We start from the raw sequence: 20,236 nt of genomic DNA on the forward strand, positions 1-20,236 counted from the left end.
AATCTCAATTATTTATAATTGTCCCTGTAATGTTCCATTTGCTTTGAAATGGATATAAAGACCAGACCCAACATGAACTGTCTCACCACCAGCAGCCACAGCGTCAGCTTGCAGCAGGTCTACCTAACTGCACTGTGACCCAACTGGGACTGATTTTGCTGTTTCTTTGTTTTGACTGTTAGCACTGTGTCTCAAACTGCTTTCATTTCGGTAAAACCAAGGAGAGTTTTGAGACAGTGTGCTCAAGATAGAACTTTTCCTCTGCATTTCAAAACCTGACAGATCATCAGTTATAAATTTCACAGTGTGCGGTCAAACCTCATGCCGTCCTGATCCCCTGGGATCTGACTCATCCTATCAGCTTGTATATTCTACTTGGTTGGCCACATGGTTGGACTGTTCAGGGAACCCCTATTTTATTTAACAATGGCTCCACAGTAAGAATAGTGAGGCTGGAATTCAGATATGCCAGCACTTTCACTTTTGGTGAAGAAGTCTAAGTTTTTTACCCCAATGAAGTAAGAAAAAACTGTGTGCTGAGGTGGCTAAGATCAAATATACCCACAAAATTGGTAGGAAGGAGCTGGAGAGATGGCTCAGTGATTAAGAGCATTGTCTGGTCTTCCAAAGGTGCTGAGTTCAATTCCCAGCAACCACATGGTGGCTCAGAACCATCTGTAATGAGGTCTGATACCCTCTTCTGGTGTGTCTGAAGACAGCAACAGTGTACTCACATATATAAAATAAATAAATCATTAAAAAAAAACTGGTAGGAAGATAAAATAGTGTTAGTTCTGACATTGTACCTTAAGATGCATTGCATATGGCTCTATTATTTGTAAGAGCTTATCAAGAAGATGCAGAAGTTATGGCTCTTGGATGTATAAGAGCTCATCAAAGCAAAGGGCATTAAAGTAGTTCAGTGCGGTGGCAGGCAGAGGCTTTGGAATGCTCATTCTGCAGACAAGATGGAACTACTAGATAATGCGGAATTAATTTAGAAGCACACTGGATCAAAGCCAGGCATGGTGGTGAATACCTGTAACCCTGTGATTGAAAGACAGGGGCAGGAGGATCAGAAACTCAATGCCAACACAGAACCTTGTTTCAGAACAAAACATACAAACAAAAGTTAGAGTAAGCTGGGTGGCCAGTTGCTACAGCATCCCCCCTATCTTCTTGATGCCATAAGACCCTCAATGTCTGAAGAGGAAGAGATGAGGGACAGGTGATGAAGGAAACATTTCTGGACCCCACCCAAATGACAGGCTGAGGTTGGTCAGGCTGCCTGTGTGTCAGGCTGTCACTAGCTGTCCCTGTTGAAGGCTAGGGTCTCACCTGTGTTAGCTATATGGTCCTCTCCTCTACCTGCTGGGCAGGCTACGGGGAACTAGAGGAGACAGCAGTGCTCTCCGAGAAGCAGGGGTAGGAGAGAACTGCCATGAGAGTGTACATGGGCAAGAGACAGCAGAGGCACACAGTAGTCACTTTGCCTGCTTAGAACCAGAGCAAGGCACAGAGTGGGTTTTTGTTTTTTGACAATGGTTTTCTTGTTAGCCCTAGCTGGTCTTGAACTTCCTATATAGTTGAGGATGACCTAAACTTCAAAAATTATTTTCAAAAATCCACATTTATTTATTGTGTCTCTGTGTGTTTCTATGCACATTTTTAGAACAGAGCATGTATGGAGCTCAGAGGACAACTGTGGTTTATAGTTAGTCCTTTCTGTGTCCTTACTGTGTAGGTCCTGGAGATGGAGCTCGGGTCACAGGTTGGGCCCTAAGTGTCTTTATCTTCTGAGTCCAGTCATCTCTCTGATCTGCCCTTGAGCTTCAGATGGTCCTGCCAGCACCTCCCAGGTCCTGGGATGATGGGGGTGTCCCAGCACATTTGGGTTATGTAGCACGGGGATCCAGCAGGATCTGTACGTGCTAGGTATGTGCTCTACCAGCTTGGCTACCTCCAGCTCCAGACTGCTTACCATGAGCATGGGCCTCATCTGTGACACTTTGAGAAAATGCAACCGAGCGAATTTTGGCTTTGAATTCTTTCTGACAGCTTTGAGTCCATTAAAAATACAGTAAATGTCAGTGAGAATTTGCCACAGTATATTGTTTTGCCAAAAGGAAAAAATTGTGAAATCAGTATAAACACTGTAAAATTCTCTACAAAATCATTTCAGAGATTTAGTTTCCTTAAAGAAGAACCAGATTTATTTATTGTGGGGGAGGGGTGTGTACACCCACCATGTACACAGGTGGAGGTCAGATGACAGCTTGTAGGAGGTGACATTTCCTTCCATCACGTAGTTCCCAGGTACTAATCTCAGGTCCCAAGCTTGGTGGCAAATGTCTACCCCCAGTAAGCCGCTTTGCTAGCCCTCAGTGGTTTATTTTCTACTTACTGCCATATAGAACATGAAATGTTTTAAGAGAAATCATGTACATAAAGCACACATCTAAACCCAGATGTACCATGCACATATATTCTGTTCCTGTGGCCGAGCCTCCCTGACGGTGCCTGGTAGTGTCTGTGTATATCGTGTATACTATACTGCTGTTATAATTTTCTTTATTTCACAGCTTCCTGGGATGTTTTAATAGGGAAAGTCGATGTCGTTCTCTATTGTTTTTATCATATATCACATAACTATTGCCACAACACCAAACAGAGGCCATTGTTGTAACAGTAGCTACTTTTTGTCTTGGGCAAATGGCGATACATAAAGTGTTATCCTATTATTTTTGAGACAGGGTCTGGCTTAGACTGGCTTTCAACTCCCTGTATAGCCTAGCTGATCTCAAACACATGGTCTTCCTGCCTCTACCTCTCAGAGTCGGGATACCAGGTGTGCACCACCACACAAAACAATTCCAATTCTAATTCAGAGGAAAATGCGTAGGAAGGAAGGAAACTGGGACTTAGCTGCAAGTATGACATTATATCTTATATCATTCTATCCACAGAAAAAGTCGACAGGACCCACTTCTATCTAAATTTTACATACAGGTTCAGAAAAATTAACTAATTTTCCTAATACCCCAAACCTAACAAGGAGTAAAAATGGGATACTTTATCTCCTAGGCAGTGGAGGAAAAAAAGAAACAAGCTACCTGGATTAAAAAGACATGCTCCCACATTATTTGTTGTGAGGTGAGAGAGAGAGAGAGAGAGAGAGAGAGAGAGAGAGAGAGAGAGAGAGAGAGAGAGAGAGAGAGGAGAAACCCAGGCTCGCTGACCCTGAAGGGACCCCATCATACAGTGCTGCCTACCTGGGTTGGTTTGAACATTTTCAAAATCCAAGGTGAAGCAAAAGACACCGGCAACCCATACCCATTATATACAAACAGGCTCGTGTGTATTGAAAAGATGACACAAGTTTAGAAAACAGAGAAAGAAGGAATCTTTGCTTTTGATTTTTTGAGACAGGGTTTCTCTGTGTAGCCCTGGCTGTCCTGGAACTCACTCTGTAGACCAGGCTGGCCTTGAACTCATTGAGGTCCTATTGATTCTGCCTCCTGAGTGTTGGGAATAAAGGTGTGCACCACCAGACCTGGCTAAGAATGAACCTTTGACTCGTAGACAGGAGACAGTGGGCAGTGGGAACATCCTACTTTCTCTGTCACCTTGCTGCATGCTTCAGAGGCCCCTGTGATACCTTAGGTCGATTCTGCTAACTAGACTCCAGGTTTTATATTTAGGGATATCGGATATGCTACTCATGTTATTTTTATCCTATTTGTGAGTTTTTCTTAACATTATCAAGAACTACAAGCCGGTGAATCTCACAGATGGAGGAACGAATATTTTACTACAAAGTAATGCTTTAGTCAACTTGAAAGGTTAATGTTAATTAAGACAGCGATAAAAGCTCTCCCAGAAAGAGTGACAAATCTGTAACATTACCTCCACTCCTGCGGGCCATTGTCAGAGCTTCCAGAGAAGCTGCTGGGCTTATTTCTAGCTGGCAGATCATCACTTTGGCTCGGCTAATGACACTGGCTGCCTCCTTCAAGTCTTCAGAATTCAAAAGCAGATTTGCTCCAGCCACTATGACGATGATATTCTGGCCTACGAAGAAATTCTACATATTTATACTAAACCAAGCAAAGCCAATCTAAGGATATAAAACCATCCTCTGAAGGCATTATATACAGAATGTGTTAGAAGAATTAATCTTAACATTTCCAGGACATTCCGGTTTAGTTATTGTGTTCCAAATGTGTTTTTTGGTAATGTTTTTTGTGAGATTCATAATATTCTGATTATTTTCATTTTTATAGGAGATAAGAGTCTTGGTATGTTTTCTGGGTTGGTCTTAAGCACCTGGGCTCAAGAGCCCCTCCCGCCTCACCTTTCTGAGTAGGAGGGACAATGAGCACATACCTGACTTACTATGAGCACTTAATTACTTTACGTGTGTTTATTTATTTTGTGCATGTATGAACATATGTGTATGCATGTGGGTGCATGTATACCATGGGCATGCATGTGGAAGCTATAGGATTCAGTTCTTTCCTACCATGTGTGTTGCAGGAACAGAATTCATGTCTCCAGGGCTCAGCCATTTCTCCAGCCCAATTATTATGAGCACTTTGAACAAAAATTTAAGCATATTTTCCTTATTAATATTCTTATATACAAAGAATAATAGTTAGGGAATGATGCATAACATACTTTTACAATTTCTTTTATGTGAAATGGCTAATACACAAATACGGTAACGATTGTGAGTTCTAAGTAATAGGTACCATACAGATGAATATAGGTAGGAACAACTCTGCAGAATGCTCAAAACAAATGCTCTACTGTATATGAGCAGTTCATATGCATGCCATGGTCTTCCCAAAGTGATCCTGCTACCCCTAACACATTTTTAACAAATATCTAAAAGACAGAAAATATATGAGATAGGTAATCTCTTATTTTATTTGGTCTATACTGTATAGACCAAACAAAGAAATACAACTATGGATTTGATAGACTCTCATGACTTGAGCCCACTCTCCGTAATCCTTTTATATATCCACACAGGAGGTGGTGGTGATGGTGCCCAATTCTGCAGATGAACTCTTTCTTCCTCTCTCTCTGTCTTTCTCCTTCTTTCTCTCTCTCTCTCCTTCCCTCCCTCCCTCCCCCCCACCTGTATGTATGAGTACATGGGGGAGGCACAGGGAAAATGTAGAAATTGTTCTTCATGCACCAGCTACCTTTATAAGAAAATCACTTTCTTTGAGTCAGGTTTTTTTTTTTTTTTTTTTTAACGGGTCTGGAACTTGTCAAGCAGGCTAAGGTAGTTAAGCCAGGAAGCCACGGGATCTTCTTGTTTCTGCCACCTCAGAGTTGGGATGGCAAGCATATGTTCTCATGACCAGCTTTTCTCTCCTCCTTCCCTCCCTTCCATCCCTTCCTTCTTTCTCTTCCTCTTCTTTATTTTCTTCTCCTTCTCCTCTTCCCTCTTCTATGCGGGTTCTGGGGAAGAACTGTGGTGACATAGCTATCTCTGTAGCTCCTGGAAAATGAACTCTCAGGAGGTGTGCTGTTCACTATTAGATTACAATACTACATGTGGCACTGACTCTTGAACTACTGCTAGTCTGAACTGAGATGCACTGATATGCTGGGCCCAGGGAGTGGCATGATTAGGAGGTGTGGCTTGGTTGGAGTAGGTGTGTCACTGTGGGTGTGGGCTATAAGACCCTCATCCTAATTGCCTGGAAGTGAGTCTCCTCATAGCAGCCTTCAGATGAAGGTGCAGAATTCTCAGCTCCTCCTGCACCATGCCTGCCTGGATGCTGTCATGCTCCTGCCTTAATGATTATGGACTGAACCCTTTGAACCTGTAAGCCAGCTCCAACTAAATGTTGTTCTTATAAGAATGGCTTTGGTCATAGTGCCTGTTCACAGCAGTAAATCTCTAACTAAGACAAAAGTCAATACGTGCTGGACTTCAAATTTAGTACAAAGAACAGGATGTAACAGATCTCACTATTTTTTAAAAAGATGTATTTACTTTGATTTTATGTGCACTGATGTTTTGCCTGCATGCATGTCTGTGTGAAGGTTGTCAGGTCCCTTGGAACAAGAGTTACAGATAGTTGTGAACTGTGGGTGCTGGGAATTGAACCTGGGTCCTCTGGAAGAGTTATAAGTACTTTTAACCAATGAAACATATCTCCAATCCCCTATTTTACTATTTTAAACATTTATGTATTTATGTGTTGTATGTATTGGGATATGTGTGTGCTATATAGCACACATGTGGGGTAAGAACAAACTCTCTGCTTCTATCATGTAGGGTTAGGGATCCAGTCATGTAGGCAGGCTTGGCAGCAGGCATCTTGACCTGCTGGGCCATCTCTCTGGCCTCACTAATTTTTAAGAAAACACACTGAAAAGTTTTAATTCTAAAATAAATTTAATTACATGTTGAAATGATAATATTTTATATATATATATATATATATATATATATATATATATATATATGTGAATTATATTGTTAAAATTAGATTTACCCCCTTTCCTTTAAAAACATGGTTCCTGGACAATTTAAAAACTGCATGTGGCTTACATTTTGTTTCTATTGGACAGCACAGCTCTAAAGGAATGAGTTGCAGCAGGCACTTTTTAGTGCTTCAGGCTGCTTGTGCAGATCTAGTATAGACACGACCTAAAATTACCTCTCCACACAGAACAAATCCTAGCCTATCGTCTTACCGCATGTGTGTTTGTTGGCCATGAAGAAAACTTAATAAAGTGTGGATGGTTCTGCACAAAGCCAACCTCAGACCTGGAAAAATGCAAGGAGCCCACTTGCTGAAAGACTGCATCTCTCCTTCCTTCTCCCCAGCAGTGAGCTCATTCTCAGTTGGAGTCAACTGTAGCATAACGTAATATGCACTTCTGGATGGGCTTTGGTGGCTGAACAACAAGCCTAAGACCAAGGCTGTCCACAGACAAAAGCAGCCATGGACATGCAGCGAGCTCAGCCATGCCTTGAGTCTGACAAGCCGGAGTAACACTCGTCACTTTGTCGGCATTTGCCTTCACTTGAAGGCGCTTATTGTTCAATTCCTCTATATTTATTATTATTTTTAGACAGTCTCAGTCCGTAGCCTAGCCTGGCCGTGAACTGCTTGCAATCCTCCTGTGTGAGTCTCTTGAGTGTTGGGATTATAGATTTGTCCTGCCACGTTCTGCACAATCTATACTCCAGGATATTACCTTACTATAAGCCAGGTACGGCTTACCATAACAGACATTTTGGTTCACAGGAAAGGAAAAAGGAAAAACTGAAGTCATTTCTAGAACATAACATGAGGTTTAAGGTCAGAAATGACCCGCCTTTGGCAGTAATCATTATTGATGACATAGCTTAATATAATAAATGCTGCATTATATTTTTATGTTGTCCATAGTGATATATTATTAATAATTATATATGATACTTTCATTTTGACCACAAAATGAAAACTTAACCTACTGTCTTTGCTATTGCAATTTTTTTTGTTGTTTTTTGGTTTTTCGAGACAGGGTTTCTCTGTGTAGCCCTGGCTGTCCTGGAACTCACTCTGTAGACCAGGCTGGCCTCGAACTCAGAAATCCGCCTGCCTCTGCCTCCCGAGTGCTGGGATCAAAGGCGTGCGCCACCACACCCGGCCTGCGATTGCAATTTTATTTTATTTAATTAATTTATTTATTTTCCAGAGCTGAGGACCGAACCCAGGGCCTTGCGCTTGCTAGGCAAGCACTCTACCACTGAGCTAAATCCCCAACCCTGCTATTGCAATTTTAGATTGCTGAGGTTGAGTTTAAAATGCTCATGCAGAAGTGCACTGTAAGGGGCTTGAGATGAGGCTCAAGTTGGCACAGGGATCCAGGCTTGGTCCTTAGCACTGCATAAACTGGGCATGATGAGGCATACCTGTGATCCCGGTCCCTGAAAGATGTAGGCAAGAGGATCAGAAATTCAAAGCCATCCTGGAATCTATGAGAATTTAGTCTCAAAACAGACAAATAAACAACCAAGAAAACAAACCCCCAAAGAACATGCAGAAGGCTGAACAAGACCATCAGTGAGTTCAATGCCAGCTTAGGCTACAAATAACTCCCTTAATGAAAAAGCATAGATGTAGTCAACATATTAAGGGGAAAATTATTCAATATTATGTGTAAATACTGGAGGAAATGAAAAAAAATTAACGTGTTTCACATTGCATGCCTCTCTGGGTAGCATAATGAAACCTCATGGCATCTGATTCTGTTTTCACCTGGGATATGAGTCTCATCTTTATCCAGCATATCATGTATAGACTGAGGGCCTGTGTGGCCCTCCTGATGATCAGATGGGTGTAGCAGGGCGTAGTGGCACACGCCTTTAATCCCCGCACTCGGGAGGCAGAGGCAGTCGGATTTCTGAGTTCGAGGCCAGCCTGGTCTACAAAGTGAGTTCCAGGACAGCTAGGGCTACTCAGAGAAACCCTGTCTCAAAAAACCAAAAATAAATAAATAAATAAATAAATAAATAAATAAATAAATAAATACTGCAGCCCTGTGTTCGTGCCAATCTCTACATAGCAGACTAATGCCAGAGCAGAATGTCTGCCTTTACCTCATTTGATCTCATTTACGGGTTGTGTCATCTCAGTCACAACAAGGAAGCTCCATGCAGGCCACGATCTTCTGATGTAGCTTACACTGACATACTATTTCTTACACTATGATCATTCTGTTTATTATTACTAATATAAACTTCTTTTTTTCTAGACAACTAGATTTAATCAAAACAAATTGCTCAGGGGTAAAGTTGATCATGTACAAGGTCTAAAGTTAACAAGTCTCCATGGCCCTGTGCACTATGCAGTGTCCTCCTTCTTGAACTGTGGGTCTATAAGACAAAAAACATCATATATCTTATTGGTCTGTGGGGAGTACCATATGTAGCCATCTTTTGGTTACAGGGTAGAAATCCCTCTCTTAAAAGTGCAAGGTATAGAATGAGATGAGGGGTGTTGGGTACTATCTCTAAATGAGACTGTGGAAGGGAAATCAGGCTGCTTCAAATTGTCTGCATCAACTGGACGGACAGCTCAGAGATCTGCTGACATACTATGGTATACAACTGCCAATGGGTCACATTGAGATAGATCTGGTGTCTAGTGCTAATTAATTTTTAAAGAGTACTTGCAGCTAAATATTCAATTGGGCTGAAGAAATTGTTAAGTACTTCTAAGCCTTTAATGATGCTTCCTCATCTGCATATTTGGATGGTTAAAATCTAACCATAAAAACCATTTGTATAACTTCCCTCTAATATCATTCAAGTGGTGTTTCATCCCTCATAAATTCTAAAGAATTTTTGCTTAATTTGGGAATCATATTCCTTTAAAGATTATGAATACTTTAGATATATTTTAAATATTTTTCTGAGTCTAACTTGTCAAGGTATAGCGAAATTTTAGCTTTCTTTTTTTTTGTTTTTTGTTTTTCTACTGGAATTTATTATTATTTTTTTAATTAGGTATTTTCCTCAATCACATTTCCAATGCTATCCCAAAAGTCCCCCATACCCTCCCCCCCACTCCCCTATCCACCCACTCCCACTTTTTGGCCCTGTCGTTCCCCTGTACTGGGGCATATAAAGTTAGCAAGTCCAATGGGCCTCTCTTTCCAGTGATGGCCGACTAGGCCATCTTTTGATACATATGCAGCTAGAGTCAAGAGCTCCGGGGTACTGGTTAGTTCATAATGTTGTTCCACCTATAGGGTTTAATGTAAACTTCTTACAGTCTCTAATTTGTAAACTAAACTTTATTACAGGGCTATACACACAAGAAAAGAACATTGTCTAGAGACATCAGACTATTGGCAGTCTTAAATTGTATTCCTCTATGCATACGGAAGAACCCCTGTATAAATCAAAGACATACTGTAACAGATTCTAACACAGCCCACAAAATGTATTAGGTCCCATCCTATAGATCCAAGGGATGCCTAGTCTTTCTGAATATTGGCCTTAATTTAAAAATAAGAAACCTAATGTAGATATTTTTACACTTAGAAGAGTTGGTAGGGGTTGGGGATTTAGCTCAGTGGTAGAGTGCTTGCCTAGCAAGCGCAAGGCCCTGGGTTTGGTCCTCAGCTCTGAAAAAAAAAAAAAAAAAAAAAAAAAGAAGAGTTGGTAGATTATGACCCTTCAACTTGAAAGCAGTTACTGTTTTGTTTTGTTTCTTGTTTTGAGACAGGGTCTTACTATGTAGCCCTGGCTGTCCTGAAACTCTCCATGTAGACCAGGCTGGCCTTGAACTCACAGAGATATGATGCCATACTCAGTTATAGTTACTGTTTTTAAAGGTAAATGTTTTGACTATGGTAAAGCCTCATGGTAGAACTATGTATACTGACTTTTGAGGTTTGATTGCCGCTTAAAGAGCAGATAAAATTGAACACTTATGATGTTTGAAGTAATTACTGGCTGCCATTTACTCAGTAGATAATCTATAAATACGATTCATCACGCTTTGTCTTGCACCAGGTTATCTTTACTTTCTTAGAGGAAGGGTAATGGAAGTGGCAGGTGAGTACTTGACTGCTTTGAGAAGCACACACACACACACACACACACACACACACACACACACACACACACGAGTGCTGAGCATCCCGTGAAGGGAGCAGGGGACGCCGTGATAGGACATTTGGAAGCATCTACCATGCTTCACATATATTAGACAGAGCATTTTACAAATGATTAAGGAGGGGAGACAGTTTAGTTTGTTATTTGGGAATGTTGCTGTTTGGAGCAGTGGGTGTGGTGAGGCCCGTAGGACTGGGGTGAAACAGTCCAGTTCTGGAAGACATGGTCTGCTCGAGGTGGTGGCTCTTACATGTGGCGCACATACCTTCATTATTGACAATTATGGAGGCTGTTCCTGTAGCTGCATCTCTGGTCTGATATGTAAACTCTACAAGAAAAAGAAAGCCACGATCGAGTCATCCAGCCTGGCATGGACTCTAACAATTTTTATGTGACACTAATTCTTGGAAAAACTTTTTAACCTTTAACCATCTGGAATGAGTTAAAAAAGTAAGTAATTAGTGCTAATTTATACCCATCACCTATACAGTGAGGAAATGGGCATCTTTACATCAGTGGCACCTTTTCCTTGTGTTAGTAACAACCCATCAAACTACCCACACATTTTACTCCTTAAAATTATTCATGGTTGTATATATATATATATATATATATATATGCATTTTTTAGAACAACATATTTCTTTTCTTCACAGTAAAAAATGACAGACTTGAGATAAAAAAAACAAAAGGTTAAACATATAAAATGAACTTGTTTGATTTTCATCATTTTCATAAGCTTTGCATTTCATCCAGAACTGAGGTCTGGCATGGAAACAGATGTTGATCAGCCAGGCAGCCTCTGACAGCAGCAGGGAGCCTCGAGCTGGAGGCAGAGGCTCCATGTTCCAGTCCTGGCTCTGGCTCCGGCTGGCTGTGTGCTCTTGGGAAAGGCCCAGAACCTTTGCTTTCCTCTCCTGTGATTATGTTCTCAGCCTTGGCAGCTTCTAGGATGGCCTCAGCTGTATCAGTCAGTGACTCTTCTTAAAACACCCTTTATGAATACAGCACCTGTGTTTTTCTTGTCACATGCCTCTTAGCCACTAAATGAAGATTTGTAACCTCCAGTGATTCATTCCTGTCTGGAGGAATGTCCATGAAGAACTTAAACAAAGCCGTGCCTACAGCCTCTCTGGCTACCAGGGGAGGAGCTACTAATTATACTTAGCTTTCAATTTTCTTGCTAACAGGATCACAGAGGAATGTTTTAAACAATAAGCCAGGCATTATAGCACCTATCTGTAATCTTAGCACTCAGAAGGTTAAGGCAGGAAGACTGCCTTGAGTTTGAGACCAGTACAGGCTGCATAGTGACTACCAGGCCAGCCAAGGCTATATAGCGAGACCCTCTCTCAAAAAAGGAAAACCAAAACAATATAAAATCCATAAGGAAAGTTATAAACATTAATTTTAAAAAGATGAAATGTTACCTGTAGAAATATGATTTTGTTTTAAGTTTTCTATGTAATCATTGCCAAAAGAATCGCTGCCAACCTGTATCAAAGAAAGGATGAACGTTAGACCCTGTACAGTCGTAAAGTGTTACAATGGGGCTTTTCGAGTAGTCAGCGTTTTAAAGGGTGCATATGCTTGGTACTTCATAAGACTAATTTCATCTTAATGTAAGATGCTAGACAATATTTCAGCCCGAAGGATGAATGTAATGGAATGTAATCTTTAACCCTGTTTTACTTACATCCCTCCTAATGCATGAAGCATGTATGTCTGTGCACCCCCTTCAGGCCTGGTGCCTGAGGGGACCAGAAGAGGCTTCAGATCTCTTGAAACAGAGGTTGCAAATGGTTGTCTGCCTTGTGGGTATTGGAAATTGCCCTTGGGTCCTCTGAGAGAGCATCCCGTGTTCTTCCAGACGAGCCATCTCTCCAGCCCAGTGTCAGCCTCTTGAGGGCAGAGCTGCATATGAGTTGTACACTCTGCACCAGCAAAGCTGTCTTGTTCTAAATCGGTCTTTTCTAAGCCTTCACTTTCAAATCATGTATGCATTCACCATTCATTCATGTTTCTGGACTTTAAAAAGGTTAGGTCTCATGCTAACATGGATGTGAAAAGCCCACAGGCTTCAATCCTACACAAAGAACTGGAGGCAACTAGCAAGAACGGGACAAACAGTCTTCCAGGGAAAAGCAGACTAATTAACCAACTATCCAGTACCAAATGGTCGGGCTTGAAAACATATATACACACACAAGAACAGTATACACACTGGACAGGTTGTATTTATGAATTTAGGAATATATATATATATATATACATATGTATATGTATATACACACATATACATACAAACACATACACACATATACACATATGTAGTACAAACAATGAAAAATGAGGTCATGAAAGAGGGTGAAAAGGGAATATAATTATATTATAATCTCAACAAATTAATGAATAGCTAAACTAAGCTTGAGATCCGTGCATGGTGGAGTGTGCCGAGCACTCAGCAGGTGGAAGCAGGAGGAAGACAAAGTCAAGGACAGCCCAGGGTCTATGGAGCTCCTGTCTCTCTCCCCCCAGCCCCCCAGGCTTAGAAGCACACACTTCTTAATCCTTTCTGTTTCTGCACTCAAACTGAAGTTCCTAGAAATTGTTAAGAAGTCACAGTAGAACCTTTGAAAAGGGTTTTGACTACTTCCTGCCACTGAGCGCAGCGAATACTACAGATGAGATCTTCACAGAGGATAATGGCCCTACTAAAGACTATTACACAGGACTATCAGGAGGTTTCTGTCTCCCAGTCACACTTTGGCCATCAAATTGACAAGAGAAATTTAAATGTAAGCATCTTGGCCAGGAGGCAACTGGTGCATATGGGAGTCAGGGAACTTGGAGTCTTCTTTCAGTTCTGCCATTATCAAGCTAATTAAAATTCTTTGCATTTTGCCTCAAATTTTCCATCTGAGCCAGGCTGGAGGGTGGAAGTGGTTTGAGTTCTCTCTGGCAGACAAGAACCAATGGTTCCCAACGCTGGCTGCACGTTAACACCTCCCAGGAGCACTAAGCATCCCGATGCACTGATCACACATGGCCTGCCAGCCACACACACTCCTAGCTAAAGCACACAGGTGGCACTGCCCGGGGAGCGGAGTCCAGTGTGTGGTCCACGTGGAAGACTGCTGGGTTTCAGAAGGAAAGGGCTAGGAGAGGATTGGAAAGCTGTGTGTGTCTAAGAGATGGGAATGAGACTGACAGTGAGATCACAGTCCTGGCATACTCTGTAGGTAGATCAGCTAAGAGGAGAGGGGGAAGCACAGTCTGCAAAGTCCATTAGGGCCGCCAGGCTGGACCCAACACTGGGGTGAAGATACGGTAGAGCAACCGAGATGTGCTTGCTGAACCCTGCTCAGAAGGGCTGCACGGTTGTTCTCTCTTGGGGTGGTTGTGGCTGTTGTTTTTTTTTTGTTTGTTTGTTTTGTTTTGTTTTGTTTTTATTTGCTTCTATCTTTCTAAAATTCACATTTGGCCAAAATAATTAGATTTCATTTTTGGAGCTATGAGTAGAGTCATTTTTAACTTGACTGTGGTGGGACATATAATGACATGTGTGTATATATGTTCGTGTTTATCTCCTTGCCTTCACTTCTGAGAATGTAGGAGTCCATTCTTCTCTCTCCACCTACTCACACTGTACCTGTTTTTCAAGCACCAACATACATCTACCTTCCCTCTTTTGGCTCTCATCAATCCTCTCATTTCCAAAACTCCTACACAGCATTCCTGATTGCTACCATAATCTAGTACCATCTTACACTGTTTGCAACTCCATATTTGTCCACTGAGTCTTCCCAAAGCGTGGAGAGGCTAGCCTGGGATCTATCAGCCCTTCCCACAGCCCTGTACACGGACGGTGTTTAACTAGTATCACATCGTCCTAGTTACTCTACAGTTTATTTTCTTGAGCCTATCTTATTCCTGAAGGGATATGACCCTGAGCACAGGAGTTACGTTGTAGCTGCAGACAAAGATTTGCTAATAACAGTTCTCTTACGGTCACTTATATATACTATCATATCATCTGCAAAAAGTGATATTTTGACTTCATCTTTTCCAATTTGTATCCCTTTGATCTCCTTTTGTTGTCGAATTGCTCTGGCTAGGACTTCCAAGTACAATGTTGAATAGGTATGGAGAAAGTGGACAGCCTTGTCTAGTCCCTGATTTTAGAGGGATTGCTTCAAGCTTCTCACCATTTACTTTGATGTTGGCTACTGGTTTGCTGTAGATTGCTTTTATCATGTTTAGGTATGGGCCTTGAATTCCTGATCTTTCCAAGACTTTTATCATGAATGGGTGTTGGATCTTGTCAAATAAGTGACCCTAAAAATTCCACCAGAGAACTCCTAAGCCTGATAAACAGCTTCGGTGAAGTAGCTGGATATAAAATTAACTCAAACAAATCAATGGCCTTTCTCTACACAAAGAATAAACAGGCTGAGAAAGAAATTAGGGAAACAACACCCTTCTCAATAGTCACAAAGAATATAAAATATCTTGGCGTGACTCTAACTAAGGAAGTGAAAGATCTGTATAATAAAAACTTCAAGTCTCTGAAGAAAGAAATTNTAGAAGATCTCAGAAGATGGAAAGATCTCCCATGCTCATGGATTGGCAGGATCAACATTGTAAAAATGGCTATCTTGCCAAAAGCAATCTACAGATTCAATGCAATCCCCATCAAAATTCCAAATCAATTCTTCAACGAATTAGAAACTGCAATCTGCAAATTCATCTGGAATAACAAAAAACCTAGGATAGCAAAAACTCTTCTCAAGGATAAAAGAACCTCTGGTAGAATCACCATGCCGGACCTAAAGCTCTACTACAGAGCAATTGTGATAAAAACTGCATGGTACTGGTATAGTGACAGACAAATAGACCAATGGAATAGAATTGAAGACCCAGAAATGAACCCACACACCTATGGTCACTTGATCTTCGACAAGGGAGCTAAAAACATCCAGTGGAAGAAAGACAGCATTTTCAACAAATGGTGCTGGCACAACTGGTTGTTAACATGTAGAAGAATGCGAATCGATCCATTCCTATCTCCTTGTACTAAGGTCAAGTCTAAGTGGATCAAGGAACTTCACATCAAACCAGAGACACTGAAACTTATAGAGGAGAAAGTGGGGAAAAGCCTTGAAGATATGGGCACAGGGGAAAAATTCCTGAATAGAACAGTAATGGCTTGTGCTGTAAGATCGAGAATTGACAAGTGGGACCTCATGAAACTACAAAGCTTCTGCAAGGCTAAAGACACCATCAATAAGACAAAAAAACCACCAACAGATTGGGAAAGGATCTTCACCTATCCTAAATCAGATAAGGGACTAATATCCAATATATATAAAGAACTCAAGAAGGTGGACTCCAGAAAGTCAAATAACCCCATTAAAAAATGGGGCTCAGAACTGAACAAAGAATTCTCACCTGAGGAATACCGAATGGCAGAGAAACACCTGAAAAAATGTTCAACATCCTTAATCATCAGGGAAATGCAAATCAAAACAACCCTGAGATTCCACCTCACACCAGTCAGAATGGCTAAGATCAAAAATTCAGGTGACAGCAGATGCTGGCGAGGATGTGGAGAAAGAGGAACACTCCTCCATTGTTGGTGGGATTGCAAGCTTGTACAACCACTCTGGAAATCAGTCTGGCGGTTCCTCAGAAAATTGGACATAGTACTACCGGAGGACCCAGCAATACCTCTCCTGGGCATATATCCAGAAGATGTCCCAACCGGTAAAAAGGACACATGCTCCACTATGTTCATAGCAGCCCTATTTATAATAGCCAGAAGCTGGAAAGAACCCAGATGTCCCTCAACAGAGGAATGGATACAGAAATTATGGTACATTTACACAATGGAGTACTACTCAGCTATTAAAAAGAATGAATTTATGAAATTCCTAGCCAAATGGATGGACCTGGAGGGCATCATCTTGAGTGAAATAACACAATCACAAAAGAACTCACACAATATGTATTCACTGATAAGTGGATATTAGCCCAAAACTTAGGATACCCAAGATATAAGATACAATTTGCTAAACGCATGAAACTCAAGAAGAATGAAGACCAAAGTGTGGACACTGTGCACCTTCTTAGAGTTGGGAACAAAACACCCAGGGAAGGAGTTACAGAGACAAAGTTCGTAGCTGTGATGAAAGGATGGACCATTTAGAGACTGCCGTATCCAGGGATCCATCCCATAAGCAGCTTCTAAACGCTGACACCATTGCATACACTAGCAAGATTTTGCTGAAAGGACCCAAATATAGCTGTCTCTTGTGAGACGATGCCGGGGCCTAGCAAACACAGGAGTGGATGTTCACAGTCAGCTATTGGATGTATCACAGGGCTCCCAATGGAGAAGCTAGAGAAAGTACCCAAGGAGCTAAAGGGATCTGCAACCCTATTGTTGGAACAACATGATGTACTAACCAGAACCCCGGAGCTCTTGTCTCTAGTTGCATATGTATCGAAAGATGGCCTAGTCGGCCATCAATGGAAAGAGAGGCCCATTGGACTTGCAAACTTTATATGCCCCAATATAGGGGAATGCCAGGGCCAAAAGAATGGGAATGGGTGGGTAGGGAAGTGGGGGGCGCTATGGGGGACTTTTAGGATAGCATTGGAAATGTAATTGAGGAAAATATGTAATAAAAATATTAAAAATCAAAAAACAAACAAACAAACAAAAAACAGTTCTCTTGTTTTGCAGACATTATTCTTGAATTGCACATAATCTGAGGCAGTTCTATCTGTGTGAGCCTGTTCCAGCTGAAAGGGATCGGTCAAGGGCAGCTCCAACATGGATTTATGCCAGGGTGGTTCACAGGACCTAATGATCTTGCTTGTAGGGTCTTCTGGTTATGAAGGAGCTCTGACACTGCTGCTCATCTGACACTGCTGTTGAAGCTCTCTTACATGGAGCCCTCCCGTCCTCACTGCTCTCTTACATGAAACCCTCCTGCCCTTGCTGCTTCTGACACTGCTGTCGAAGCCTGTAACTTTCCAAGGCTGGTTAGTGAACCCTACTCCTGCCTTGGCCTCTCCTTGCTGGGATTATACATATACACATATCACCAGACTGCCCCCCGCCCCACCTTTTAAACACAGGTTCTATGCATTGCAATCAGATCATCATACTTGCCACACTGCCATCTCTAGTCTCCTGCTATTTTTGAGACAGGGTCTCAGCATGCAGATTAGGGAGGGCAACTTCACACTTTTAGTGGCTCTGTGATAGCCTCCAGAGTGCTGGGATTACAGGCATTCACCAGGGTTTGATGTTTAGAAAGAACTTATGCCTCATAAACATTTGACTTCAATGGAATACAAGTGGAGAAAGCATTTGCACGCGTCAGGAGAAGTCTATGAGAGAGGCCCTGGCAGGCTGTTTGCCTTGGGATGAAGACTTTCATTTTCAAATACACCATCTAGTTTTCACTGGACTTTAGCCTGAACACACGACTCAGCTGAGTACCAAATCCATGATTCTTAACTTTGTAGAGTGCTCCATTATCCATCTGTCCCGAAATAAACATTAACAGAACCCTGCTTCCTGCTTTTGTCACAAGCACCTTACTAAATAACTCCTTTATGGGTCTGCCTGTGCCACCACTCTTTCCTGTCTGCCTGATAGCTAGGGCATCACAGTGGAACACAAGCTAGCATTGCGTAGAGAATGACAGGGGATTCTCTACCAGTTTCTCTTTTGCTCCATCTGTTCATTTTTTATCTTGATTAATGTAATGATTTGGAACTTGTCATCTTTAAAAAAAAAAAAACCTGCTAAAAAACAAGTGTGGCTAATTTGTCTGACGAGAATCTACTGCAAGCTGTGTGTGCTGGTGCTAACCTGTGGCCCAGCTTTAGACAGGTGACGGTGGGAGGATTAAGGGCTTTCTACACCACACAGCAAGGTCAAGGCCAGCATAGGCTACAAGGGGCTATGGAACTCTATCACACACAACCAAAAAGAAACACAACATAGGACAACACAACACAATACTACACAATGGAAGCTATAATGACGATGGATAACTTTTGCTATAAAAGTCTATTATTTTTCTCCTTAAGAACTCTTAAGAGGCACATACCTATAATCCCAGCAGTCAGGAAATCAAGGCAGGAGTATTATGACTTGAAAGCTAATAGGGGCTACAAAAAGAAACCCTTTATTAATCAATTAATAAAAGAGGTTTCCAGCTAGAAGTGAAGTTTAGAGGCAGAAGGCATTCTTTGCATTTGTGAGACTCTGTGTTCCTTCCCCAACACCAAAAAAGAAAATAAAACAAGGAGACTAAGAATAACACACAATTTTCTTAATTTAATGTTTTAAATAAATCCCTGCCTTAGAGTCCCAAGGTACAAAAGCAAATTTATCCTGGGCCAGCTTCGCTTGAAATCAAGTTTTCTTATGTTTTCCTGTGCAAAAGCTTGGACTAAATTGTGTGGAGCAGACACAGATGACTAAAAGAGCTCAGAAGATGCTCTGGAAGCAGAAGGTGCTGGCAGGAGCCATCCATTCCACTGAGCAGAGTGGAGCAGACGGCTCCTCCCTTCAATCGCCCTCAGGACTGCAGCACAGCCCCTCCCTGCTCCTCTCACATCCATCACATGATTTCATGTCTCACTTCCCCAGTTTAGCTCTACAACTCAAATATTTCTATTTTGTTTTTCTGTCTTTGCCTTCCATTCTATAGACCTAAAATAAAAACAATCTCAAAATCTTAAGAGTAGGATGAGAACTGGGGCCCATGGAATCCTGACTACAGTGGCCCAGGAATACTTTGTATACAGCTGTCAAGAGGGGGAGGGTGCTCCACTGTCTTTTCTACTCCCTGTCCCGGGGAACTCCGCTCGTCCTAGGACAGCCACTCTGGATACCTAGCTTCCCAAACCAATTCTATGTCGATCTTTTTCCTGCCAGGAAAGCCTATCTTCTTCCCAGTGTGAGCCCCCTCTGTGAGCATCACTGGGTAGCTACCTAGATCTCATCTCTAATCAAGGATGGGATAAGTCAGTGTAAAACTTTTGTCAATGCCCTCTCACTACTGTGGCATCATTTCTAGAACACAGTTATTTCCGGATTGGCCGTATTACTATTTTAAATCCCTAAGGGCCAGTTTTAATGATAGAGGTGGTTCTTACTTTGAATTTTGTTTTTCCTGTGATGTTTCTGACCAAATAGCCACGAGAATGATATGCTGGTCATAAATGAGAAATAAAACTACAGATCATTAGCAGATGAAGTGATAATTGTATGGTCTACACATCGCTTAGAGGCTCCCACTGAGAGAAAAGTGCTGCAGGAATGCAGAAATGACATTTCTGCAGATTTTTTTTTTTTTTTTTTTTGTAAAATCTATATAGTTCACAAGAGACAGCTTTTCTAATTTTCCTTATCATTTGCCGGGCAGATTCAAACTCAGCTTTCCTTATACTTAAACTCACCATAAGTTTACCTTCTAATAACAGAATGTTACCACCTTCAGATGACATGAACTATATACAATTGGAAACTTTTGACAGCCAAATACAATTATTTTCAATTATTTCAGAGGAT

General features: G+C 41.6%; 1 protein-coding gene across 7 annotated transcripts in view; it reads right to left on the reverse strand.

Moving 5' to 3' along the window:
• Rbks (ribokinase) overlaps nucleotides 1–20,236 on the reverse strand; it is an 81,194-nt gene that overhangs the window by 36,629 nt on the left and 24,329 nt on the right. For all 7 annotated transcript variants that reach the window (XM_029477549.1, XM_021162862.2, XM_029477544.1 and 4 more), the window contains exons 3-5: nucleotides 12,069–12,132; nucleotides 10,905–10,967; nucleotides 3,907–4,071 (exon numbers count right to left, since the gene is read on the reverse strand). In XM_029477549.1, the coding sequence (XP_029333409.1) occupies nucleotides 3,907–4,071; nucleotides 10,905–10,967; nucleotides 12,069–12,132 (292 nt within the window). The remainder of the gene's footprint in view (nucleotides 1–3,906; nucleotides 4,072–10,904; nucleotides 10,968–12,068; nucleotides 12,133–20,236) is intronic.

The sequence above is a fragment of the Mus caroli genome, chromosome 5 (genome assembly GCF_900094665.2).
Source record: "Mus caroli chromosome 5, CAROLI_EIJ_v1.1, whole genome shotgun sequence".
Taxonomy (NCBI): domain Eukaryota; kingdom Metazoa; phylum Chordata; class Mammalia; order Rodentia; family Muridae; genus Mus; species Mus caroli.